Source organism: Carcharodon carcharias, chromosome 13 (assembly GCF_017639515.1).
Source record: "Carcharodon carcharias isolate sCarCar2 chromosome 13, sCarCar2.pri, whole genome shotgun sequence".
NCBI lineage: Eukaryota > Metazoa > Chordata > Chondrichthyes > Lamniformes > Lamnidae > Carcharodon > Carcharodon carcharias.
In genome coordinates this window covers 26507264-26535099 of record NC_054479.1, presented here as the reverse complement: position 1 = coordinate 26535099, position 27836 = coordinate 26507264, and the positions used below count along the sequence as shown (strand labels likewise).

General features: G+C 44.6%; 1 protein-coding gene across 1 annotated transcript in view; it reads left to right on the top strand.

The window, feature by feature from the left end:
• scarf2 (scavenger receptor class F, member 2) overlaps positions 1-27836 on the top strand; it is a 99929-nt gene that overhangs the window by 57723 nt on the left and 14370 nt on the right. The window contains exons 7-9 of the mRNA XM_041203288.1: positions 10550-10653; positions 19728-19845; positions 26664-26788. Coding sequence (XP_041059222.1) covers positions 10550-10653; positions 19728-19845; positions 26664-26788 — 347 coding nt within the window. The remainder of the gene's footprint in view (positions 1-10549; positions 10654-19727; positions 19846-26663; positions 26789-27836) is intronic.

Below are 27836 nucleotides of genomic sequence, written 5' to 3'. Positions count from 1 at the left end.
CACTCAATCCTCACCTGCATTAAATCCTGCTCTCCCATTTCCCCCTCCTCACTGATTTACACCAGATTCCCTTACCTCAACACAATAAATTAAAAAACCTTCAACTCATCCCTCATTAATAACCTCCCAGTTTCTGGCTCAATGCCTATTAGTGAAATGCCTCAGAACACTTCATTTACATTGACAGCATTCTAGAAATGCAAGTTACTATTGTTGGATAAGTAGTAAGGAGTTAACAGGCACTGGCAAAAATAAAGAAAAGCTTGTATTTTACATCGCCTCAGCACATTTCTCAAAATCTCTAACTGCTTCCTAAACAATGGAAAAAGAAAACGGAAATGCTGGAAATCTAAAACAAATGGAAAACAGAAAGAGCTAAATTTACAGAAAACCATGGGCAGGATTTTCCTGTCAGCGAGCGGGGGGCGGGTCCCACTCGCCGACATGTAAAATGACGCACGGTGATGCCGGACGGAACTCCTGACCTCATCCCGCCCCATTTAAATTTTCCAGTAGGCGGGGGCACAGCCAAATCAGCTGCGCGCCCGCCGACCTGTCAATAGCCAATTGAGGCCATTGACAGAGTCATTAAAGTAATTAATGGACCTGCCCATCCAACCTTAAGGTTGGCAGGCAGGCCAGGAGCCCTGGCGGGAATTAGAAAAAGCATGAAACCTCATCCATGGGCGGGATGAGATTTCATGTAGGTTTTAAAAAATTTAATTAAAGATTTTTTTAAAATTATGGACATGTCCCAACTCATGTGACAGTGTCACATGAGGGGACATGTCAAGGAATTTTTTTTCTATATTAATACTTTTAACAGTTGAGCCAATCTCCCTGAGGCAGCACTTAGCCTCACGGAGATGAGTGCGCCCTTGCATGCGCATGCGTGAAAGAGCACACTCTCAGGTTTAGGGACTCCCCCCCACCCCCACCCCCGCCCACACAGGGAGCACACAGTGCTTCCGTGCAGACGTGACACTAAGGCCCACCCATGTAAAATGGTGCCACGCCCCCAATTGTGTGTGCCAATCGGAGGCACGCCTGTGTGTGCCCACACTTCAACTTTGCCCCCGAAGGGGGGGAAAATCCTACCCTATGAAACTGTTTGGTTGTCTTAAAACCCCAACAAATTCACTATTGTCTTTTAGGGAAGAAAACCTGCTGTCCATACCTGCTCTGACCTATATATGACTCCAGACCCACAGCAACATAGTTTACTCTTACCTACCCTCTGATTTGGCCTAGCAAGCTTCTTAGTTGTATCAAACTGCTAGCTAACAGCTCAAGAGGAAGACCTACCATCAGGGCAATTCGGATTTGGCAATGAATGCCATCCTTGACCCCAAGAATGAATTGAAATAAGACTCAACTTCTGTAAAGAGAAAAGACAAGTTAATGGTTGGGCCCCTGCTAATGGAGGATTATACTTCAACCTCTATTCTACATTTCTCATTGTAGATCCTGACTGACATTTTTATCTTTTTATTTCATGTATGTTAAATTGTAGAAAATGTAGGCAAATACAGATTCTATTTTGAGAGTTAATCTATATTAAAGGAAGTAGCTACAGAGATAGTGGAAGAACTGGTAGTAATCTTCCAAGAATCCTTAGATTCTGAATGGTCCCAGAGGATTGGAGAATGGCCAATGTAATACCCTTATTCAAAAAGGGAGGGAGATGAAAAACAGGTAGCTATAGGTCAGTTAGCTTAACATCTGTCATTGGGAAAATGTTGGAGTCCATTATAAAGGATGTAGGAGCAGAGCATTTAAAATACGTAATCTAAGCAAGCAGAGTCAGCATGGCTTCATGATGGGGAAATCATGCCTAACAAATTTATTAGAATTCTTTGAGGAGGTAAGAAGCAGGCTAGGTAAAGGGGAACCAGTAGATGTAATTTATTTGGATTTCCAAAAGGTGTTCATTAAGGTACCATACATAAGGCTACTTAATAAGATAAGAGCCCATGGTATTGGGGTAGCATGGCTAACTAATAGAAGACAGAGAGTTGGGATAAAGGGAACATTTTCAGGATGGCAACCTGTAATTAGTGGAGTGCCACAGGGATCAGTGCTGGGGCCTCAATTATTTACAATATATATTAACGACTTAGATGAGGGAAATGAAGGTACTAATGCCAAGTTTGCAGATGACACAAGGAGTCTACAGAGGGAAATAGACAGGTTAAGTGAGTATGCAAAAACTTGGCAGATGGAATATAATGTGGGAAAATGTGAGGTTATGCACTTTGGCAGGAAGGATAGAGGAGCTGAATATTATTTAAATGGAGAAAGACTGCAGAAAACTGCAGCACAGATCATGAATCCCAGAAAGCTAACATACAAGTTCAACAGGTAATAGGGAAGGCAAATTGAATGTTGGCCTTTATTTCAAAGGGAATGGAGTATAAAAATAGGGAATTCTTGCTAAAACTACACATGGCACTCGCTAAACCACACCTAGAATACTGTGAACAGTTTTGGTCCCCTTACCTAAGGAAAGATATACTGGCATTGGAGGCAGTCCAGAGAAGGCTCAATAGGTTGATCCTGGGTATGGAGAGATTTCCTTATGAGGAGGGGTTGAGTAGGTTGGGCCTCTATTGGAATTTGGAAGAAAGAGAGGCGACCTAATTGAAACATATAAGATTCTTAAGGGGCTTGACAGGGTAGATGCTGAGAGATTGTTTCCCTTTGTGGAAGAATCTAGGACCAGAGGGCATAATCTCAGAGTAAGGTGCACCCATTTAAAACAGAGATGAGGAGGAATTTCTACTCTCAGAGGGCAATGAATCTGTGGAATTCTTTACCGCAGCGGGTTGTAGTGTGGATGCTAGGTCATTAAGTATATTCAAGGCTGAGATAGACAGATTTTTAATCAGTAAGGGAGTCAAGGGTTATGGGGAAAAGGCAAGAAAGCTGAGTTGAGGATTATCAGATCAGCCATGATCTCATTGAATGGCGGAACAGTCTCGCTGAGCCGAATGGCCTTCTTCTGCTCCTACGTCTTATGGTCTTATGGCCTTATTTTTGGTGGTGTTGGATGAGGGATGAACTATGCCCAGGAAACCAGGAGAACCCACAGTTGCTCTTCAAATAGCACCATAGGATATTTAACATGCATCTTAAAAAGGTTGATGGCCCTCAGTTTATTTCTCATCTGAAGGATAGCAATTCTATCAATATATTTGTAGTAGTGACTTGCCCAAGGGCTGGTTCTCTTCTCGTTTCTCCATGCCTCACGGTCCTGTGCTTCCCTCTTCAATTACTCATAAGAGCCTCACATTTTCAACTTCAATGAGGAATGTGCCCAGGGAAAAGAATAAATGAGATGGTTTCCATTGCATTCCTTGTGGTTTTAAGCAAATTCAAGTCCTCATCCCAAAAGATTCTCTGTCTGTAAACAGCTGTTGTCCCTCAAAATTTTGGCTCTTCTGCCATCACCACTGAAAATTCGCTAGTTCTGCCATTGGCCATGGCTCGTAACCATGGACATGGGACACTTACTAGGGCCTGGCACAACTCACAAAAGGACAGGGACAACCACCCCCAGAGGTCTCAAATGACCCTGCTATCCTAATCAATACAGCACTACATTGGAAAATCAGTAAAGGCTATGACACCATGAAATGGACTCAAACCCACAAATTCTGATATACAGGCTGGACAAGAATGTCCTGAGCTGACACTTGAACCTAACATAATGGACATTGTGAGTAATAACTTCAAACAGGATAGATAGATGGTAATGTTAGCTGACTAGTAATCCAGAGGCCCAGGCTAATGCTGTGGGTACAAGGGTTCAAATCCCACAAGGGCAGCTGGCTGAATTTGAACTCAGTTAATAAATCTGGAATTAAAAATCAGTGCAGGGTAACAGTGACAATGAAAATATTGTTGAAAAAACCCATATGGTTCACTAATGCCCTTTAGGGAAGGGAATCTGCCGTCCTTACCTGGTGACTCCAGACCTGCAGTAATCTGGTTGAATCTTAAACGCTCTCTGAAATGGCCTGGCAAAACAGTCAGTTATATAGAACCACAAAAGGAATGAGGTGGGACAGACCACCCAGCATCGAAAGGAAAACAGGAGATGCAGCCCTGTCGAACCTGCAAAGTCCTCCTCACAAATATCTGTGCCCTTGTGCCAAAATTGGGAGGGCTGCCCTACAGACAGGTCAAGCAATAGCCTTAAACTGTCCTACTCACAGAATCATACCTTATAGACATCATCATCATCCCTGGGTATGTCCAGTAGGTGGGACATTACAGACCTACCAGAGGTTGCGGCACCATAGTACACAGTCAGGAGGGAATTGTCCTGGGAGTTCACAACATCAACTCTGGACCCCTTGAAGTTACATGGCATCAGGCCAAACATGGGCAAGGAAATCTCCTGCTGTTTACCATTTACCACCACATCTCCGCCCGCTCTCGCCTCCACCTTTCCATGTTGAACACCACTTGGAGGAAGCACTGAGGATGGCAGATCTAGCAACTCAAAACTGGGCATCCATGAGGCACTGGGGGCCATCAGCAGCAGCAAAATTGTATATGACCACAATCTGTAAACTCATGGCCCGACATATCCCCAATCTAATATTACCATAAGCCAGGGGATCAACCCTGGTTCAATGAAGGGTGCAGTAGGGCATGCCAGGAGCAGCACCAGGCATACCTAAAAATGAGGTGTCAGCCTGGTGAAGCTATAACACAGGACTACTTGCATACCAAACAGCAAAGGCAGCTTGCGATAGAGCTAAGAGATCCCATAACCAACAGATTAGATCTAAGCTCTGCAGTCCTGCTACATCCAGTTATAAATGGTGTTGGACAGTTAAACAACTAACTGGAGGAGGAGGCTCCACAAATATCCCCATTTTGAATGGTGGGGGAGTCCAGCACATCAGTGCAGAAGACCGGGCTGTAGCATTTGCAACAATCCATAGCCAGAAGTGCTGAGTGGATGATCCATCTCAGCCTCCTCCAGAGGTCCCCAGGGTCACTGATGCCAGTCTTCAGCCAATTCGATTCACTTCCATGTGATATCAAGAAATGGCTGAAAGTGCTGGATACTGCAAAGTTTATGGGATCCTGATAACATTTCAGCAATAGTACTGAAGACTTGTGCTACACTACTTGCTGCACCCTTAGCCAAGCTATTCCAGTACAGCTACAGCATTGGCATCTACCCAGCAATGTGGAAAACTGCCCAGGTATGTCCTGTCCACAAAAAGCAGGACAAATCCAACAGGACCGATTGCCACCATTCATCTACTCTCGATCATCAGCAAAGTGATGGAAGGGGTCGTCAACAATGCTATCAAGCAGCACTTAATCAGCAATAACCTGCTCACTGACACTTAGTTTGGGTTCCCCCAGGGCCCCTCAACTCCTGACCTCATTACAACCTTAGTCCAAATTTGGACAAAAGAGCTGAACTCAAGAGGCGAGGTGGGAGTGACTGCCCTTGACATCAAGGCCATATTTGACCGAGTGTGGCATCAAGGAGCCCTAGCAAAACTGGAGTTAATGTGAATCAGGGGGAAACTCTCTGCTGGTTGGAGTCATACTTAGCACAAAAGAAGATGGTTGTGGTTGTTGGGGGTCAATCATCTCAGCTCCAGGACATTACTGCAGGAGTTCCTCAGGGTAGTGACCTAGGTTCAACTATCTTCAGCTTTTGCATCAATGATCTTCCCTTCAACATAAGATCAGAAGTGGGGATGTTCGCTGATGATTGCTCAATGTTCAGCACCATTCGTGACTCCTCAGATGCTGAAGAAGCCAGTGCCCATATACAGTAAGGTTGGACAACATTCAGGCTTGCGCTGATAAATGGGAAGTAACATTTGTGCTACACAGGTTCCAGATAGTGGCCATCTCTAACAAGACAGAATCCAACTATCGCCCCGTAAAATTCAATGGCATTACCATCACTGAATCCCTCACTATCAGCATCCTGGGGTTACCATTGACCAGAAACTGAACTGGACTAGTCTTATAAATACTATGGCTACAAGAGCAGATCAGAGGCTAGGAATTCTGCAGAGAGTAACTCACCTCCTGACTCCCCAAAGTCTGTGCACCATCTACAAGGTACAGATCAGGAGTGTGATGAAATGCCCCACTTGCCTGGATGAGTGCAGCTCCAACAACACTCAAGAATCCTGAAACGATGCAGGGCAAAGCAACCATTTTGATTGGCACCTTATCCACCACCTTAAACATTCATTCCCTCTACCACTGATGCAGCAGTGTGTACCATCTAGAAGATGCAGTGCAGCAACTCCTTCGACAGCATATTCCAAACCTGCGAGAGACAAGGGCAGCAAATAGATGGGAACACCACAACCTGCAAGTTTGCCTCCAATCCACACACCATCCTGACTTGGAAATATATCGCTGTTCCTTCACTGTCATTGGGTCAAAATCCTGGAACTCCCTCAACAGCACTGTGGGTCTTCCTACACCACATGGAGCACTGCAGTTGAAGAAGGCAGTTCACCATCAGGGGTGGGCAGTAAAAATACTGGTCCAGCCAGCGATACCCACATCTCGTGAACAATTTTTTAAAAATCCTGCGAATGCTGGAAATATGAAATAAAAACAGAAATTGTTGGTAATACGTAGCAGGTTTGGCAGCATCAGTGGAGAGGGAAACAGAGTTAATGTTTCAGGTCAGTGACTTGTTCATGAGATTTGGAGAAAAGTTGGAGATGTGAAATGTTTTGAGCATTGAGCCTGTCCTGTTACTTTTTGGCACTGCAGCAGACCTGGACCAGCTGCATGGAGAAGGCCCCAGGAGTAGTGGATTTATGGTTCTCACCAGGACCAGCCAGGCAGGCTCCAGTGAGGCAGGGAGGTTGTTGGTTGTGAGGGGAAAGGGTTGGGGGCTGATATTACAATGATAGCAGTCCTTGCCGCCTGGGGTGGTGTCTCTGTGGGCCACAGGGTACTTGATCAGGAGGGCTGCACCACACCCACGCCCCCAACCCCCCAGGCCTGCAGGGAGGCAATCAGAATATTCCCCACATGGCGAAGTGTCCACCGGCCATGGTGGGATGAAGCCTTTAATTGGCTATATAAGGGCCTCAATTTGCCTAAGGCTGGAGTGCCATCTGCTTTCTACCCCGCTACTGGTAGAATACCAGTGGTGGCGGGAAGGCGACAGGCAGTGAGCCACTCCCCTTACCTGCCCCCACCACTCCCAACCACCACCCCCACCCCCGGCCCAACATGCCAGCTGACCCCTCTGCCTCCCAGCATGCTCCCTGGCCCCACGTAAAACCCCGGCCATTAACTCTCCCCACAGATCCAATTCGTCTTGCTCAATATCCCCACCATTTTCTCTTCACATTACTTTAAATAGAGGCTTGAGGCTCGATATGCTGCCAACATTTACCCAGCCCAAAATCATACAGAAACTTGGCATTTAAAATGTGTTGTAAGCAGACAAACACACACACAAAATATCCAGTTCACACACGCACAAAGCATTATTGTTAGTGTGGCAGTCAAAAAGCAGATCTTTGTGTCCGATGTTCAATGATCAAAAATAGTCAGCAGCCATCCCTGGTGGTGGAGTGTCGTTCTCAAAATCAGGCCGATGGTCATTTTGTTGCTTGGCGTGTGTGCGATTTGATGAGCTTGTAACTGAATATATGTTCGCTATTTGAGAGAAGGAGCAGAGGCTGGCCTTGCGCTTATTGTTAGTCATGAGCTACTCATTGATGCTGGGCAGTCAGGTAATTTTAAGTAAATCTAGGCTTGCCCACCTCAGCATACCATGAGCGATAGGATAGGAAGGATGTGATTGCACTGGAGGGGTACAGAGGAGATTCACCCAGATGTTGCCTGGGATGAAATATTTAAGTTATGAAGAGAGGTTGGATAGACTTGAGTTGTTTTCATTGGAGCAGAGAAAACTGAGGGGCGACCTGATCGAGGTGTACAAGATTATGAGGGGCATGGACAGGGTGGGTAGGGAGCAGCTGCTCCCCTTAGTTGAAGGGTCAGTCATAAGGGGGCATCAGTTCAAGGTGAGGGGCAGGAGGTTTAGGGGGGATGTGAAGAAAAACTTTTTTACCCAGAGGGTGGTGACGGTCTGGAATGCACTGCCTGGGAGGGTGGTGGAAGTGGGTTGTCTTACATCCTTTAAAAAGTATCTGGATGAGCACTTGGCACGCCATAACATTCGAGACTAAGGGCCAAGTGCTGGTAAATGGGGTTAGGTAGGTAGGTCAGGTGTTTCTCACGTGTCGTCACTGTTATTCTGTGATTCTGTGATATTGACATTAGCCAATACTCCAGAACTGTACAAAGTTTTAGTGAAGCCTTTGCCGCCTTCACCCACTCAACAAACTCTTACTTGGAGTTGATCATTGGCAGATATAGTAATCTCTGGGTGATGGACATGTTTCTATCTGCACCATACATGCATCTGCCTGTGAGTTTAACAGCATGGTAAGTGGCTGCACTGTACCATCATTGAACAGTTGGCTTAGATTATATGTTGAAATCCTTGAGTGAGGGTGAACCTTTGACCTTCTGTTGCCGAGGCGAGAGCATTATCAGTAAATTAAGCTGACACTTAACCTTGTCAGAAAAGTAGGCCTGAATGCACCAGTTTGACATAGCTCTTTATCCGACACCCATCAGCTATTCCTCCAAGTGAGACTGACAATTTATTGCTGAATTAGACATAGTTTAACACTGTTGATTAATAGCATTTCATGTGGTTTCGCTTAGAAAAAGAGCCACAAACAGTGCCTGCTATGTTAGAACTGGCTCTCTATCAGGCCTGTAGGTATGTTAGAAAGTGCTGCAATGTGGAGCTGCTGTGCCAGCACATTATTCAACTCTGAGTCTCTGGGGGGGCAAGGGAGGAGTGGGGGCAGGGTAAAAGCTGTGCTCATGTGTCTAATTTAGCTTTGGCATGCGAGAACTGTCTGAGTCTTCAAAGAGATTTCGACCGGATGTTGCGCTGTACAATCCAGCTGGAATATTGCCTGAATCTGTCCACTTCCTGCTCTGCTCCTGCATTCTGAGCAGTGATTTTTTTTTTTGCATAGGGTGGGGAAGGTGGAGGAGATTGTGCTGGGGAGAGGGGGTGGTGGGGGGTGGGGGGGTGGTGCGGGGGGCTGTGTGTGGGGTGGTGGTTAGGTGTCAGAGAAAGCATTATATGTTTTACAGTCGCAGACTAAAATACAAATTCCATCACAGGGCCTTGCGGTCAAGGGCCAGTTACGTGGGGATTTGCGAAATGCAAAATGGAAACATTTTCCAAACTCCTGAGGAAAAAAAAACCCTTGACAGGAATTTGTTTTGACATTTTTAACATTATTAGGATCTGCTGGCTTGGAACACAAATTCCCCCTTCCCAACCCCACCCCCCTCCTCCCCATCTCTTCCCTTTCAGCCACATCCTGGAGGCTGCTGCATTCCATGGCTTCTGAGGAAATTAGGCTTACAGCCGGGTAAATGGAATGATCCCACTGAAACCCTTCATATAACAATTGGCTACAAAGAGCGATTGTGAAGTATCCAAAATAAGAAGCTGCTGTTGGGCACAGAGCGGAGAGTGACTTAGACAATTACTCAGAAAGTGTCCTGCTTTCCTTTTGGCTTACCAGACAGCTCCCAGATACTGCCAAGTACACGGGGGCCCCTGTAAAAACCACTGCCACTCGTGAAATTCATTCGCAGCAACAGAACGCACTGCAGGATGTTTGAGGGGGCGAAGAGGATGGGGGCGACTGACGACTGGGCCACGTTCAGGCTGTGCTGGGGTATGTCAGAATAGTAAGGCAAAAGTGGGAGAGACAAGGGACGAAAGGGAGGCCGAGTCTACAATACCAACTTGAGAGCTACTTTCTGAAAATGAGAATTCAGGATAAACTTTAGAGTTTGGTGGGGGGGAGGGGTTGGGGGGGTGGAGGGGGAGGGGGTGGGGGGGAGGTGGTTGGGGGGGTGGGGTGGCGGTGAGGTGTGTCGGGGGGAGGGGGGCCAGCTTCTTAACTTTGTGGGATGGTGTAAAATGGATGATGGCTAGTCAGCAACCAGGTTACAGTTCCATGGAAATAGATCTGAGGAGAGATGTAAACCGGACAGTCGACTCGTCAGCACCCGTAACTGATCAAGATTTACTCCCTCAGTGTGTCTGACAACATGCTGCATAAACCATTCAATACCATTCAGCTTTTTGCTGCCATTCCAAGGGCATTAAATTACCCAGAATTTTCACCCTCTGCTCCCCAGTCTCTGGCCAGTAAGTCGTAACTATAGCATTTGGGGTAAGAAGCTCACTTCCATATAGACCAAAAGAATCTATTGAATTGGCAAAGGACAACACAGTGGAGAAACCAATCAGTTCAGGGAGAGCGAAGAAAAGTGGTTCTGCAGAAAGAGCTGAGTCACAGACAGAACAAAAACGTGCATCTTTTAAGTGTGGCTGATCTTTTGCTCTTGCTGAAAGGTTGCTGCTTGGAGATTTTAACAATTTTCCAGTTTCTCAAACCCATTTTCCCCTTCCATTTTACAGCTGCAACATAACCTGTCCCTCGGGACACTATGGAGCCAACTGTGCCCACCCCTGCCCCTGTATCGAGGCTGACTGTGATCCAGTCCACGGCACATGCATTCTGGGTAAGTGAATCCAGCCGTGACGAGTTCCAGCAAGGCTTTTGAGGAAAACAGTTTGTTTTTCAGCAAAGCTTCAGCAATGCTGCTCCTCTGCATGGGGAGAGGGACTACAGTGTCTGTGAAGTATTTCAATTACTAATTGATTTAAACTTGTGATGAGATATTTTATCATGGCTTCTGCTCAGAGCTACAGACTTGCTTCATTGTTTAAAAATCATTTCTGTAACAATGTCAAAAATGTCAGTATTTTACATTTCTACTGGAATCAAACTTGGGGCGAAATTTTCCGGCAGTGGGATTTTACGTTCCTGCTGAAGCCAATGGGGTTTAGAACGTCTCGCCGCATTTTACAGCCCCGTCCCCGCCAAAACGGGGCTTTAAAATTCCATCCCTGGTGTTCACATAGCAACTCCAAATATGTGTTCCGCTATTGGTGAGAGAAGACAGTTTGCTTATTGGTGGCATGTGCTATAGAGCAAAGTGAAGATGAAAAATATTATTTACATCCCAGCACCTTGTCCTCCTGATACTATCGGTACATAGTCACTCAGACCCTGGCCCTCCTGATACTGTCAGTACACAGTCACTCAGACCCTGGCCCTCCTGATACTGTCAGTACACAGTCAGTCAATCCCTCAACCTCCTGAGAGAGTCAGTACACAATCACTCAGTCTCTGGCCCTCCTGCTACAGTCAGTATACAGTTACTCAGACCTGGGTGTCTTGACACAGTCGGTACATAGTCACTCAGACCCTGGCCCTCCTGATACAGTCAGTACACAGTCACTCAGACCCTGGCCCTCCTGATACAGTCAGTACACAGTCACTCAGACCCTGGCCCTCCTGATACAGTCAGTACATAGTCACTCAGTCTCTGGTCCCCCTGACAGTCAATGCAAAGTCACTTAGACCCTGGCCCTCCTGATACAGTCAGTACATAGTCACTCAGTCTCTGGTCCCCCTGACAGTCAATGCAAAGTCACTCAGACCCTGGCTCTCCTGAGACAGTCAGTACACAGTCACTCAGACTGTGGCCCTCCTGACAAAGTCAGTACACAGTGACACAGTCAGTACACAGTCATTCAGACCCTGGCTCTCCTGAGACAGTCAGACTAACCCCGGCCCTCCTGACACAGCCAGTGCACAGTCACTCAGACCCTAGCCCTCCTGACACTGTCAGTACACAGTTACTCAGACCTGGGCATCCTGACATAGTCAGTACACAGTCACTCAGACCCTGGCTCTCCTGAGACAGTCAGTACAGTCAGACTGACCCCAACCCTCCTAACACAGTCAGTACACAATCACCCAGTCTCTGGTCTCCCTGGCACAGTCAAATCACAGTCACTCAGACCCTGGCCCTCCTGATACAGGCAATGCACAGTCACTCAGACCATAGCCCTGCTGATACAGTCAGTACACAGTCACTCAAACCCTGGCCCTCCTGACACTTTCAGTATACAGTCACTCAGACCCTGGCTCTCCTGACACAGCCAGTGCACAGTCACTCAGACCCTGGCTCTCCTGAAGCAGTCAGTACACTGTCAGACTGACCCTGGCCCTCTGAAATAGTCAGTACACAGTTACTCAGACCCTGGCTCTCCTGATGCAGTCAGTACACAGCCACTCAGACCCTGGCCCTCCTGATACTGTCAATACACCGTCACTCAGACCTTGGTTCTCCTGACTCAGTGAGTACACAGTCAGACTGACCCCGCTCCTCTGACATAGTCAGTACACAGTCACTCAGACCCTGGCTCTCCTGATACAGTCAGTACACAGTCACTCAGACCCTGGCTCTCCTGATACAGTCAGTGCACAGTCACTCAGACCCTGGCTCTCCTGATACAGTCAGTACACAGCCACTCAGACCCTAGTCCTCCTGATCCTGTCAGTACACCGTCACTCAGACCCTGACTCTCCTGACTCAGCGAGTACGCAGTCAGACTGATCCCGGTCCTCTGACATAGTCAGTACACAGTCACTCAGACCCTGGCTCTCTTGATACAGTCAGTACACAGTCACTCAGACCCTGGCTGTCCTGATACAGTCAGTGCACAGTCACTCAGACCCTGGCTGTCTTGATACAGTCAGTACACAGTCACTCAGACACTGGCTGTCCTGATACAGTCAGTTCACAGTCACTCAGACCCTGGCCCTCCTGATCCTGTCAGTACACAGTCACTCAGACCCTGCCTCTCCTGATACAGTCAGTACACAGTCACTCAGACCCTGGCCCTCCTGATACTGTCAGTACACAGTCACTCAGACCCTGGCCCTCCTGATACAGTAGTGCACAGTCACTTAGACCCTGGCCCTCCTGATACTGTCAGTACACAGTCACTCAGACCCTGGCCCTCCTGATACTGTCAGTACACAGTCACTCAGACCCTGGCCCTCCTGTTACAGTCAGTACAAAGTCACTCAGACCCTGGCCCTCCTGATACAGTCAGTACACAGTCACTCAGACACTGGCCCTCCAGAAACAGTCAATACACAATCAGTCAGTCCATGACCCTCCTGACACCGTTTCCTGATTTGTTTTCCTTTCTTAGTCCAGGGCCATTCAGTGTGTTGTTGCCTCTTAACTGCTCCCCTGGCTGAGATCATCTAACTCAGCACTGGGGATATTCCTGGTCTGTATAACTCAGCTACTCACTGAGCTCTGGTGAAGGAATCTTTTCACTTTAATACACAACCTGACAGAGGGGAGAAGGGGCACCTTTGGCCTGGCAGCCGGAAGTTTGTGTTATGCCAGCAAACACTGCACAAAGTTCTTGGGGTTGTAGCTGGGTTGCTAGGATCCAGGTGCTCCTGTATTTAATGCCAGTCACAAACAGAGTTAAATGCAGCACCTTATAAGCTGACCATCCAGGACAAAACAGTGGCAGACAGATAAGCACCCAGATCTTTCCATACACAATTCTCCCAACATGGAAATTCTACTGTGAACTGAGGAGAGGCAAGTGAGCTGTCCTATCATTAGAGAAATTGTGAATGAAGCTGAACGCTGTAGAGTTATCAGCACACAGTCCCACTCTTGATCTTGTGACAGAGGGAGGGTCATTATTGAATAGTTGAAAATGGCTGGGCTGAGGCTGCTGCGCTGAGGAACTCCGGCATCACAACAGATTACAGAGTTTTTGTGAATGAAGCTTTTGTCTGAGGTTTTACCCAGTTTAGATATACTGGGTTCTGTGTATTAGACAGGAATCACATGGGAGTCCTGCCAGACTCTATATTTATCTGACCAGATGACCAAGTGCAATAACTCACTGATGATGACAAGACCCTGAACCTCTTTTGATTCTGAGCAGATTGCTGGATAAGTATTACACTCTCCTGATACATTGTTTTTTAGCAGTGAGTTTTCTTGGACAGATCATAGCATTTTCTTCTTTAATCAGACCATTTTGCTGCTATCTGCTGCTAGGACTTCACTGTCAGCCTTGATTAAGATAGGACTGGTTATAAAATATTCCTGGATACAAGGTGTTCAGGGAATCAAAAAGAAGAGGTAAGGTGGCAGTATTGATTGAGGAAGGTATTGTGGTGCTGGAGAGAGAGGATTTCCCAGGGGGGTCAAGAACGGGGTCTATTTGGTCAGAGCTGAGAAACGATAGAGTATCATTACATTGCTGAGTGTATTCTATTGGCCACCAAGTTTTGGGAAAGATGTAGAGCAACAGATTTGTAAGGAATTTACAGAGAGATGCAAAAACTATCAAGGACTGATAGTGGGGGACTTTAACTATTCTAATAGAGACTGGACTAGTAATAGTGTAAAAAGCAGAGAGTTTCTGAAATGTGTTTAGGAGAATTTTCTGCATCAGTATGTTTCTATCCCAATGAGGAAAGAGGCATTGCTAGATCTAGTCCTGGGGAATGAGGTGCAGACAGTGATAATGGCATCATAAAGTTTAGTTCAGATGTGGAAAAGGAAAAGGAGCAATCAAGAGGAAAAAAAATTCACTGTGAGGGACAAGTTCAATGGGGTTAGGACAGACCTGGCCCAGTTAAATTGGAATCAAAGATTGTAACAGACAAACGGGCTGCCTTTAAAGAGGAGATGGTTCGGGTGCAGTCGAAATAAATTCCCATGAGGGGGAAAGGTAGGACAAACAAAGTCAGAGTTTCTTGGATGACAAAAGTAGCGTGAAGCAGTTAAAGAGTTTGTATAACAGATTTCAGATTGAAAATACAATTACCAGGCTGAATTTAGAAAGTTCACAGGGAAAGTGAAAATAAATAAAAGAAAGAAAGAGGTGAGTATGAGAAGAAATGGGCAGCTAACATAAAAGGAAATCCAAAGTCTCCTTTAGGCATATAAATAGTAAAAGGTTTGTAAAAGGAGGAGTGGGGATGATTAGGGACCTAAAAATGGATTTACACATGGAGGCTGGCGTACTAACTGAATATTTTTACATCTCAGATGTAAAATCTTTTACCAGGGGAAAAGATGCTGCCAAAGTCACAGTGATAGAAGAGGTAATTGAAATACTGGATGGGATAAAAATTGATAAAGAGGAAAAATTAGAAAGACCCTTAAAGTTGATAAGTCATCAAGACTAGACAGAAGCATCTGAGGTTACTGAGGGAAGTAAGGAAGAAACATTTGGAGGCACTGGTCATAAAGTTCCAATCCTCCTTAGATACTGGGGTGCAGGTGCCAGGAGACTCTAGAATTGCAAATATTTCACCCTTGCTCAAAAAGGGTATAGTGATAAGCCTAACAACTACAGGCTGGTCAGTTTAACCTCAGTAGTGGGAAAGTTTTTAGAAATGATAATCCAGGACAAAATTAACAGTCACTACAACAAATGTGGATTAATTAAGGAAAACCAACATGGATTTGTTAAAGGCTAATCATATTTAACTAACTTGACTGAGTTTTTTGATTTGGAATTAAAAGAACAGTGGCAGCATAGATAGGAATTTGGCTGAATGACTGGGGACAAGGAGTAATGGCGAACGGTTGTTTTTTTTTGGAGGACGAAGGTATATAGTGGGATTCCCCAAGATCAGTATTAGAACCACCGCTTTTTTTGAACCATATTTTAACGACCTAGACTTTGATTTGCAGGGCACAATTTCCAATATTTGTAGATGACACGCAACTTGGAAGTATTGTAAACTGTGAGGAGGATAATGATGGACTTCAAGAGGACTTGGACTGGCTGGTGGAGTAGGTAGACCCATGGGAGATGAATTTTAATACAAGAAGTGTGAAGTGATTCTTTTTGATAGGAAGAGCAAGAAGAGATAATAGGCTAGATCTTCCAATCAGTGGCGATGTTGTGTATATTGCCATTGCATGTGGAGACCATTACATGCTCACCTTTCTGCACACTCTCAGCTGGATCTCCCAATCCCAGTTGCAACAATGAAACCTCAGCACAGAGATCCAGGAGAAAACTGGCAAAGAAGAGCAGCCCAGAGGACATAGCCACTTTTTACATAGCTCCCGTGTTCTGGTAAGCTTTTATAGGTCATAAGATTTTGAGTGGGCGAGTAGGTGAGTGGGTGGGTAAGTGATTGGGTGAGTGAGATGGGAGTGGGTAGATTTGGGGGTTGGGGGAATAGTCAGATTGGGGTAGTTGGACAGGGTGGGGGTTTAGTCAGATCCGGTTGGGGGGTTATTTGGATCAGGTTGGGTGGGGATTAGCCGTGTGGGGTTAGTCAGATTGGGTTGGGTGGGGGGGTGTGGTTGTGTGTCAGGAGTGCAACTGGGGGTCAGTTCTGGTGGTGGGTTGAGTTATGCTGTATATGTGTAGTTACACATATTAGACAGTGTCAACATTTCTATTTCTTCAACAATTTTAGATCATGAACTCTCTCCTCCATTCCCACCCCTTTCCAATCCCCCTCTTTTCCAATAATTTATATAGATTTTTCTTTTCCCACCTATTTCCATTATTTTTAAATGTATTTCCATACATTGTTTTATCTCTATCTTTTAGCCCTTCCCCCCACCCCACCCCCACTAGGGCTATCTGTACCTTGCTCATCCTGCTTTCTACTCTTGATGTCACCTATTAACACATTCCTTAGCTATCACCACCGTCAACACCTTTGTCCTCTTGTCTATGACATCTTTTGGTTATCTCCACCTATCACTGGCCTCTATCCAGCTCTACCTGTCCCACCCCCCCTTAAACCAGCTTATATTTCACCTCTTTTCTATTTTTCCTTAGTTTTGTTGAAGAGTCATACAGACTCGAAACATTAACTGTGTTCCTCTCCGCACATGCTGTCAGACCGGCTGAGTTTTTCCTGGTATTTTTATTTTTGTTCAACATTTCTAGGGTGAGTATGCAGGTAAGTAGCGGGTATCTAGCCCAAGTCTTTGATCTGAGGTCAGTATAGGAGACATTCACATGGTATCTGGGGCAGCGCAAATCAACCCATTCAGAAGTTTAAACATCCCAGGCAATTATAGCACTTCTGTGTGCATTAGGACTTGCTCAGCATCCCAATGCGCAATAGCATCTTAAGTTCGGTGCGTCACCGCTCTTGATACTGGAGGATCTGGCCCATTATATAATAAAGGGTATAATTCTAAAGGAGGTGCAGGAGCAGAGTGACCTGGGGGTATATGTGCACAAATTGACAAATTGTTAAAGACACAACTCCACATTGCAGCACTTTCTAACACATCTACAGGCCTGATAGAAAGCCAGTTCTAACATAGCAGGCACTGTTTGTGGTTCTTTTTCTACGTGTTTAATAAGACATATGAGATCCTGAGCTTTACTTCTAAACATGTAGAGTACAAAAACAAGGAAATTACAGTCAACTTTGATAAAACAGTGGTTCGACCTCAACTGGAATATTGTGTCCAGTTCTGGGCATCAGCCTTTAGGAAGGTTTTGAAGGATGAGAAGGTGCAGAACAGACTAATGAGAATGGTCCCAGGCGATGAGGATTTCAGTTGCATAGATGGATTGGCGAAGCTGGAGTTCTTCTCCTTAAAGAAGGGAAGATTGAGAGGAGATTTGATATAGGTGCTCAAAATCATGAGGGGACCAAGCAAATAGGGAGAAACTGTTCCTGTTGACTGAAAGAGCGAAAACTAGAGGAGACAGATTTAAAACGATTGGCAAAAGAACCAAAGGAGACATGAGGAAAAACATTTTTACACAGCCGATGGTTAGAATCTGGAATGCACTGCCTGAGGCAGATTCTATCGTGTCGTTCAAAAGGGAATTGGACCATTATCCGAATAGAAAATATTTGTAGGGCTACAGGGAAAAGGCAGGAGAGTGGGACTAGCTGAGTTGTTCTTGCAGGGAGCTAGCATAGACTGTAAGTATTGTATCCTGTATTGTAACCATTGTTTGATTCTGTATGATTTTATGATTAGTGTGTTCTCAAATGGGGAGTAAGATACAAATATCAAGATGCACTTAGACATCACTTATAGCAATTATACTATAATCAAGGCTAAACCCTTCAATGCATCAATTTCTGATATACTGTTATTCCTTTGACGTAGTATTTGGGTACATTCCTTTACAGGAGCACTCTGACTGAAAAGTAGCATTCTAATTTGGCCTAGACTTATCATAGCAAAATGCTGATGTATTACCTGCTCTGCTCATTATAACATTCTGTTAAACCTTATATACCTCACAAACTCTGATCCATCATGTATCCCTTACTGCCTGATATATACCACCCTCTACTCCTCAGTGTAATCTTCTGATCTAACCACATCCTTCGTTGTAACATGGTGATACACCACTGTAGTGCTTTCAAAATATTCCTCATTGCAACACTGCAAAATATACCCTACTGCAACACTCCAATATGTCTTTCACTGCAACACTCCAATATATCCCTCATTGTAACACTCCCAATATACCTCACATCCCTCTCTGTAACACTTCAACATACCCCTCTGTAACACTCCAATATATCCCTTATTGAAACTTTCCCAATTACCTCAAATCCCTCTCTGTAACACTCTAATACACCCCTCATTGTAATGCTCCCAACATTCCTCACATTCCTTTCTTTAACACTCCAATGTATCCCTCTTTGTAAATTGTAACACTTCCAATATACCTCATATTCCTCTCTGCAGCTCTCTAATAAACAGCTCTCTGTAACATTCCAATATGCCCTTCTATCTAACACTCCCAATATACTTCACATCCCTCACTGTAACCCTCCAATATAGCCCTCTCTGTAACCCTCCAATATACCCTTAATGTAACATGCTAATATACTCCTCACTGTAACATTCTGATCTACCCCTCACTGTAACACTCTGATATACCCCTCACTGTAACATTATTATATATCCTTCATTGTAACACTCTGGTATACCTCTCACTGTAACATTCTGATGTACCCCTAACTGTAACACTCTGATATATCCTTCACTGTAACACTCTGATATATCCTTCACTGTAACACTCTGATATATCCTTCACTGTAACACTCCGATATACCTCTCACTGTAACATTCTGATATACCTCTCGCTGTAACATTCTGATATACCCCTCACTGTAACACTCTGATATACCCCTCACTGTAACATTCTGATATATCCTTCACTGTAACATTCTGATGGACCCCTCACTGTAACATTCTGATATATCCTTCACTGTAACATTCTGTTATATCCTTCACTGTAACATTCTGTTATATCCTTCACTGTAAAACTCTGATGTACCTCTCACTGTAACACTCTGATGTACCTCTCACTGTAACACTCTGATATATCCTTCACTGTAACACTCTAATGTACCTCTCACTGTAACCCTCCAAAATACACCTCATTGTAACATTCCGATAAATTCCTCATCGGAACACTCCAAAATGCTCCTTACTTTAACACTCCAATATATCCTTTACTATAATATCCCGATGTACTCCTCACTGTAACACTCTAATATAGCCCTCACTGTCACACTCCATTATACATTGCACTCCTCTCTGTAACACTCCGATAATCCCCCTCATAGCTATATTGTGGTATATCCTGCTCAGCTGACCCAATGAAGCAGTCTGCAGTATGTGGGTTTTTGTTGGTTCCAGGCTGCTCATCCTTGCTTCTTCTTTATACACAGGCTCCAACGGGAGAGTCGGAGTTATCGCGGCTGGGGCTCTTGTTCTGTTCCTTTTGCTCCTGCTTCTGCTGTTCTTGTGTTGTTACTGTCTCTGTCACAAGAAGAATCTGGAGAATGAGTGAGTATTCCACAGCACAGTGTTAGAATCTCAACCAACCATTCTTTGAACAACTGAAATCCCTCAACTAATTTCAATAAACATTTTTCAAAAGGTTGTTGAGAAATGCAATGGGTCAGTTAACTTCAGCTTATCACCTCTATGTTGGGGGTTAGAATTCAGCGCAAACTAAAGAGATGGATGTCATCTTTATCTGCTGCCTCAGTGGGTCCAAAGAGAAATCACTTTAGGCTGTCAGTTCTAGTTTATTGCAATGAAAGTGAACTGTCCATTCCCACAATGCGACAGGGTCACTCACTCTGAAACACACTCACAAACTTGTACCGAGGACTGAGTCATGACACTTCATATTGATTCCTATCATACTTGTAAATAAGAGTGCGTTATGTAGCTAACCAATTACTCCTGTAGGTGTAACTGGGTTAACTTACTCAGCACTACCTCATGTGAGCGTAAGAAGATTGCTGTCCCTTGTGGATGCAACTGGGTTAGCCTATTTAGCACAGCCCCCTGTGGATATGGCGAGTGGATAGTTTAGCTCATTCACCATTGTCCTGTGCAGATGTGGACAAGTTAACCTATTCAGCACTGTTCTATATTGGTATGAGTTTAACAGATTTGCTGACCTACAGATGTGAACAGTTTAACTCAATCAAGATTGCCCCCTGCGAGATTGAAGGCTAACACACACAGTACTGTCCCTTGTATGTGTGAGTGGGTTAGCACACTCAACGCTGTTTCTTGTGGGTGTGGATGGATAACTTGCTTGGTGCTGTGCCTTTTGTGTGCGAGTGGGTTAATTCACTTGGTGCAGTGCCCTCTGTGAGGGAGTGGGTTAACTCACTTGGCACAGTGCCCTCTGTGTGTGAGTGGGTTAACTCATTCGGTGCAGTGCCCACTGTGTGCGAGTGGGTTAATTCACTTGGTGCAGTGCACTCTGTGTGGGAGTGGATTAACTCACTCGGCACAGTGCACTCTGTGTGGGAGCGGGTTAACTCACTTGGCACAGTGCCCTCTGTGTGAGAGTGGGTTAATTCACTTGGCATAGTGCCCTCTGTGTGGGAGTGGGTTAACTCACTCGGCACAGCGCCGTCTGTGAGGGAGTGGGTTAACTCACTCGGTGCATTGCCCCCTGTGTGGGAGTGGGTTAACTCACTCGGCAGTGTGCCCCCTGTGTGGAAGTGGGTTAACTCACTCGGCAGAGTGCCCTCTGTGTGTAAGTGGGTTAACTCACTTGGCACAGCGCCCTCTGTGTGTGAGTGGGTTAACTGACTCGGCACAGTGACCACTGTGTGGGAGTGGGTTAACTCACTCGGCATAGTGACCATTGTTTGGGAGTGGGTTAACTCACTCAGCATAGTGCCCACTGTGTGGGAGTGGGTTAACTCACTCGACAACAATGCCCTCTGTGTGAGAGTGGGTTAATTCACTCAGCATAGTGCCCACTGTGTGGGAGTGGGTTAACTCACTCGGCATAGTGCCCACTGTGTGGGAGTGGGTTAACTCACTCGACAACAATGCCCACTGTGTGGGAGTGGGTTAACTCACTCGACAACAATGCCCTCTGTGTGAGAGTGGGTTAATTCACTTGGCACAGCGCGTTTGTGTGGGAGTGGGTTAACTCACTTGGCACAGTGCCCTCTGTGTGTGTGGGTTAACTCACTCGGCACAGTGCCCTCTGTGTGGGTATGGGTTAACTCACTTGGCACAGTGCCCACTGTGTGGGAGTGGGTTAACTCACTCGGTGCAGTGCCCACTGTGTGGGAGTGGGTTAACTCACTCGGTGCAGTGCCCACTGTGTGGGAGTGGGTTAACTCACTCGGAGTAGTGCCCTCTGTGTGGGAGTGGGTTAACTCACTCGGAGTAGTGCCCTCTGTGTGTGTGGGTTAACTCACTCGGTGCAGTGCCCACTGTGTGTGAGTGGGTTAACTCACTCGGTGCAGTGCCCAATGTGTGTGAGTGGGTTATCTCATTCGGCACAGTGCCCTCTGTGTGGGAGTGGGTTAACTTGCTCAGCATTGTGCCTTGCCGGTGAAAGTGGGTTAACTCAGCACTGACACTGAGTGATAAATGCAGCTGAAGGAAGTAATTTGGTCTGACTTAGCTCACATTTCCAAAACGGGTGTCCAAACCTGGCTCATGAACTGCACATTGCTTTTTTAAAACAAAGGAGTGCAGCTCCAACCCAATTTCCAGTCCTGCCATTCCAGCCTGCTGTTTTTTAAGTACTGCATGGAGCTTTTTGTTAAAAAATGGCCATTGGAAAAGGCCAGCATCACAGGAGAGATTGGGAGAGCAGGCAGCAGCACTGAGGAGCTTCCCGCTGGTCCGATGTGGGGACACGTGACCTGCACGATCAGTACCATTTGTGAGCAGTCCCTCTGGCTCCCAGACCCACCTTCTTTCTGCAGGTGGTGGGATATGGCTGGAATGAGCTGATGAGAAAAAATTGATACTGGAAGACCTCACCTGAAAGCAGGAGAACACGCATAGTCATGGGCCAGGATTTTACTGCCACTCCCACCCGGCAGGATATTGTGCTCCCGCCAAACTGAATGGAAATTTAAATGGCTTGCCACATCCACCAGGGGAAGACACATCGCGGTGAGACCATAAAATCCCGGCCACGGTTATCTAACCTAGTTGCGTTGTAGAGAGGCAAAACCACCTCCAACCTCCTGACTTGTGGCCAATGTCTGGAAAAGGGAAGAATCAGTTTGATGCAGAACACAGGGAGCGGGGAATGTAAGAATCTGCTCTTTCGGGGCACAAGAACTCTGATTGAAATCTGTTGTTCAGTAGGTGGATACAAGTTTCCTTTCAACCTCTGGACTGATTTTGCACACTGGAAGAGCAAGGCTGCCAAAGCCAGTTGAGCAGTGAGCATGTGCTAACTCTGATATGCATCAGAGAAGCAGATTTCTTTTCGCCACGATCTGGGTTGTGCGTGAAGCAAACCTGGAAGATAAGAGGGAAAACGGCTGAAGGTTTTAGAGAAAGCCATACACGGTGGAATTTTACACCGGCCGGATTTTACGGTCCCGCCGAAGCCAATGGAGTTTTGAACAACTCACCGCATTTTATGGCCCCACCCCCACTGCAATGGCGCCATAAAATTACCCACATGAACAGCTGAAAATTTGTCACAGGCCTACACCAACAAACCCTTCCATAAACTTCGTGGGTGAAAATGGCAACGTCAAGTTGTGAGAAATGGAGGTCTGAAGAAGAAAACTGAAGTGTTAAGTAAGATGGAAGGAAGATTTTTGCATTCACTGTTAAAGGCAGGAAACCCACGTGCCTTATCTGCAATGTTTCACTCACTCAATACAAAGTTAGAAACGTCACCATGAAACGAACCACAAAAACTTTTCTTCGGAATATCCTGCCAAGTCAGGATTGCAGAATAACAAGCTAACCAGGTTAAAATCTCACCTAAATAGTCAGCAGTCTCTACTTTCATTAAGGAGGCAGTCTCAATGACTGAAGCTAGTTTTGCTGTGTTATAGAATATCACTTGTGCTAAGCATTCATTCTCTGAAGGAGAATTTGTAAGTAAGAATATTGCTGAATTGCTGCAATTTCAGATCCAAAAAACACAAAACTTCAGCGACTAATGGCAAATATTCCAATTTCATGCCACACTGTGGAGAGACCAATAATTTCCCAGATCAGTGCTGATGTACAAACTGGAAGAATGCAAAGCTGAATTGCAAGGACTATGGTCCAAGTTTGATGGCTTGCAGAAGCTGAGATCCTGCTTCATTTTTCTTGTAAACACATTCATAGTTGATGCTATCCACGACAGTTTTCCGATTCTCAAACCTTTGGTTACAGAAACATCCACCGTAGAAATGGAACTATAGGAATTACAGCAGGATCATGGTTTACAGATGATGTATAAATCCCAATCTGCAATAGAGTTCTGGAAACAAGTGCTAGAAGTGAAGTATCCTCAACTCAAGGAGACTAGTGTGTGACTTTTTTCAATTTTTGGTACAACACGCCATTGTGAAACACTGTACTCTGCGATAAAGTTCATAAAATCGAAACATTGTGCAGCCCTCACAAATCAACGCTTGACAGGCTCCTTCACACCACCTTGACAACACATCAGCTGGATCTTCAAAGACCTGTATACAGGATAGAAACTCACGAGGTTTCTACTTCTAGCAGGGTTTAGCTTTGACAACTCGTATGATCATACCTAAGTCAATAATAATAAAATGTTCAGTTTGTCTGTGCCTTGGTCTCTTGAATGTCTGAAGATTACCATAGGCGGCTCTAAGGTTCAGAAAGTTTGGCCACCCCTGCAACAAGCCCTCCTTCCTCCATTCACGGCAGATGTTCAAACTCTGGGACTGACCACAAAGGTCACAATAGTTCATCCAGTCCTGTACTATCTTATGCTATCACATAAATCAGTCAGACCTATCCTATAAAATGAGCCGTCTTCATGTAGATCAGATGTGACAAACTTAATCCTCCTCCTTTGGCTCCCTCCCACCTGTCTTATGATGGAATTTTATTTAAACACTTCAAAATGATATATTAGAAATATTAGAATTCAAAATTGTCTTCACTTTGTGGAATCCATAGATCCATACAGGATGTGATCATGTCCAATTTACAGTGCAGCATTTGTGATCATTCTACTTGGAACTACCTACATGCCCTGCTTCTGCCCAACACAATTTTTAGCTATTTAAAACCATTCAACAAATATTAAATGTGTTGTTGCATATTGGAAATGTATTTTGGTATGGAGTCAATGGTCAAACACATTCATACAAAGCAAAGGTTTAACAAGAGAAAGCAAGAACAGGCATACCATTAAACTTGTTGAATTTGCACTTGCTTGGTTACCACATATTAACTTGACACATGCAACATCTAAGCAGCCACCTTGGGAAGTTATCCTCCCATATTTAAGGGTCACCATACACATTATTTTGCCCTGTCAGTCCTGCTTCAGTGGGTAATCCCAGCTAACAGTGTAAGCCTATCATCGCTAAAAAGAGGTGAATTTGACTGCATTCTCTCATAAATAAACAGAAAGCATTCTGTCAAACTGACATATTCACAGTGTTTAATAGTTAGGTAAAGACCCACTGAATATGCTTCAGCTGTTTGGAATGCTGGACTTACCAAAGAGCTTGTGAGCAAGTGCTGAAGAGTTAAGAAATGAGCACTGAAACTGATCCTGGGTATTGCCTACCAAAACTACTCCAATACAATCAAATAACTGAGAGGCACAAAAGGCTCTGTTTGGACTTCACTTGAAAACTCTTGAATTCCAGATCCTGTTGCCACTATCTCTTGCCACAGCCACACAAAAGTAAATGCGCGATGGAGTTAAGGAGAAAAGACACCATTCCACAAATGAGATATAGAACAAATAGCCTATGAGACAGCCCAATCCCTTATCTTATAAAATTCATAAATAGCATGTAAATGATTGTGAACTTAATGAACTCAACCTGACAACATATGAACTATAGACAAAATGCAGAGTGAATATTTTTTTATTTCAGTTCCATAAATTAAGAGGACCTGCATGTTGTGACGTATTGTACTTATTTATATGCTGAAATAATCATAATTGTGCAATCCTTTTATTATTTTATATTTTACTTTTATTTAATGATTGTACACAACTATGACATGAATGATAATTATTTGTTTTAATATTATTGTCATCACAATTCAACACTTGCCACAATGATGATTTCTCAATAAGCCAATGATCTATCTGTCTGTCTATCTCTTTATCTATCAATCCATCAAGTTCTGTTTTCTAGTGAAGATACTGGGCAGAATTTTGCCCTCATCGGGCAGGCTCAGCAGGGGCAGTTGGGAAGCTGACCGCCGTCCACGATTGGGGCTGGACTGCGATTTCACGCTGGCGGGCTAATTAAGGCACGCCCAGCATGAATCGTGTGCTGCAGCGCTCGGTGCTGCCTGTGTTGGAGGGAGGGGGGAGAGGAGGGCCAGCATGAACTTCATGCATGTGCGTGGGTGTGCACTGGAAAAGAAAAGCTCCCTGAGGCACAAAGTCTCAGGGAGACGAACAGTTTTCAAAATAAAATATAAAGAATTTTAAGGTGTTAAAAAAAAGTCCCCTCATGTAACTCTGTCAGATGAGCAGGGACATGTTAGAAATTAGGATGACGTTTTTTTTTCTTATATTTTAATGACAGACCGAAACCTCATCCTGCCCACGGATGAGGTTTCGCAAAAAATGCAAAACCTTCCTGGCCTTTTCGCCTGCCTGTCAACCATCAGGTTGGATGGACAGCAAAAAATGTAAAGCAATTGGATTGTTAATGGCCTTAATAGGCCTTTTAATTGTCAGTGGGCGCGCTTCCAGCTCCTGCATGCGCCCACCGACCGAAATATCACGTGAGTGGGGGGCACTTGCCCAACATCATCACACGTCATTTTACGCTTGAGCAGGTCGGGCTTGTGCCCGCCCACTCAGCAAAAAATCCTGGCCACTGTGGTGTAGATTTTGACTTTGAGCAATAGAGTAAAATGGGTAATGGCAGATCTGCAACCCATTTTCCACCTCTCCTGATTTTTGTTATTATTGACTTCCTGTCTTTTAGTCTCCCACTATAGAATGTACATGGTGACCCAATATTTTCAGTACCACTAAAGAAGGAACCTCTTCATGATTGTTATTATCATCAACAGATTCACACATCTAGAGCATAATTTGAGATATAGCTTTGGTTCATCTGTCACTGGGAACTGCTGTGAAGTTGGCAGACATGAGGTGCCATCTAACTAACATTCTGTGCTTTACCTTATGCCAGTTCCAATCAGGCCATTGCTGTCAGAGGAAAGCAGGCACGGAGACGTTTGCGTGGCACCTTCAGCCAGATCAGCACCAAGTTACCTAGAATTCCCATTAAGCGCCAGAAATTCCCAAAGGTTGTGGGTGAGTAGAAATTCTTTCTCAAAATTAAAAATGTTTAGTTTACACAACTGGATATTTTGTTAGAGGAAAACAATGGAAATTCTGGAAAACTTAAGTAAAAACAAAAGCAACTTGGGAAGGGATAGAATAATCTATCTCATTTGGAATGAGAAAGAATGGATTAACGTGAAAAGGATAGACATTTCTTTGAGGCCTGATTAAAGGTCTGTATCTAGAATGTTCATCAGTTTTGTCTTTCTCATATGCTGGCTAACCAGCTGAACATTTAACATTTTCTTAAAACATTGTGGATTGAGCATAGTGTCCTTTGCATAACATATATAAAGAATAGGCTTACTCACACAAGAGGAATGAATCTCTCTTTGTTATTTCAGGAAAGAAACTCCTCAGAAAAGTGAGATTTTTCTCTTCACAAAGTTAATGTGCCTCTCGCTTCTTTCCAGAGGCTCTTATATCACTCCAAAGGAATGTTTTAATCCTGAGGTCTTTTTATTTTGGCTGATTCCCGTGCCCCACATTTTCTGATTGCCTGATGTTGCGTTGTCTAAACCTCCACACCTGCACAATTATTCCCATCTCCACACTTTATTCCCATTGCAATCAATGTAACTTATGATATTGCATTCGGACCAGGAGCTGCCCATTTAATGGACAAGCCAAACACTGGCTCTACTTCCCGTACATCTTTCATACACTGCCCTGGTTCCAAGTTCCAGCCTGTTTCCTGATACATAACACAAGATTATTTTATTAGAAATTGCCATGTAAAATATTTAAATCTAAACTCTCCTAGAAATTGAATTAAAATAAATTCTTATGGCTTTCTGTAAACATTTGAAATTGCATACTATGTAAATCTGTATGTGGTAACTGTAGACATTGCCCCAGTCTAAGTATTGTCCCTGCATGTGTACTCTCTTTCTATTAGCCAGGGGTGTCTTCAACAATAGTGACAATGCAGATTTATAGTTATATAGCCTTTAATGTTGAAAGACATTTCTCAATGAGTATTCATTTGTCATCATAGTTCAGTGTGATTTAGACGTGA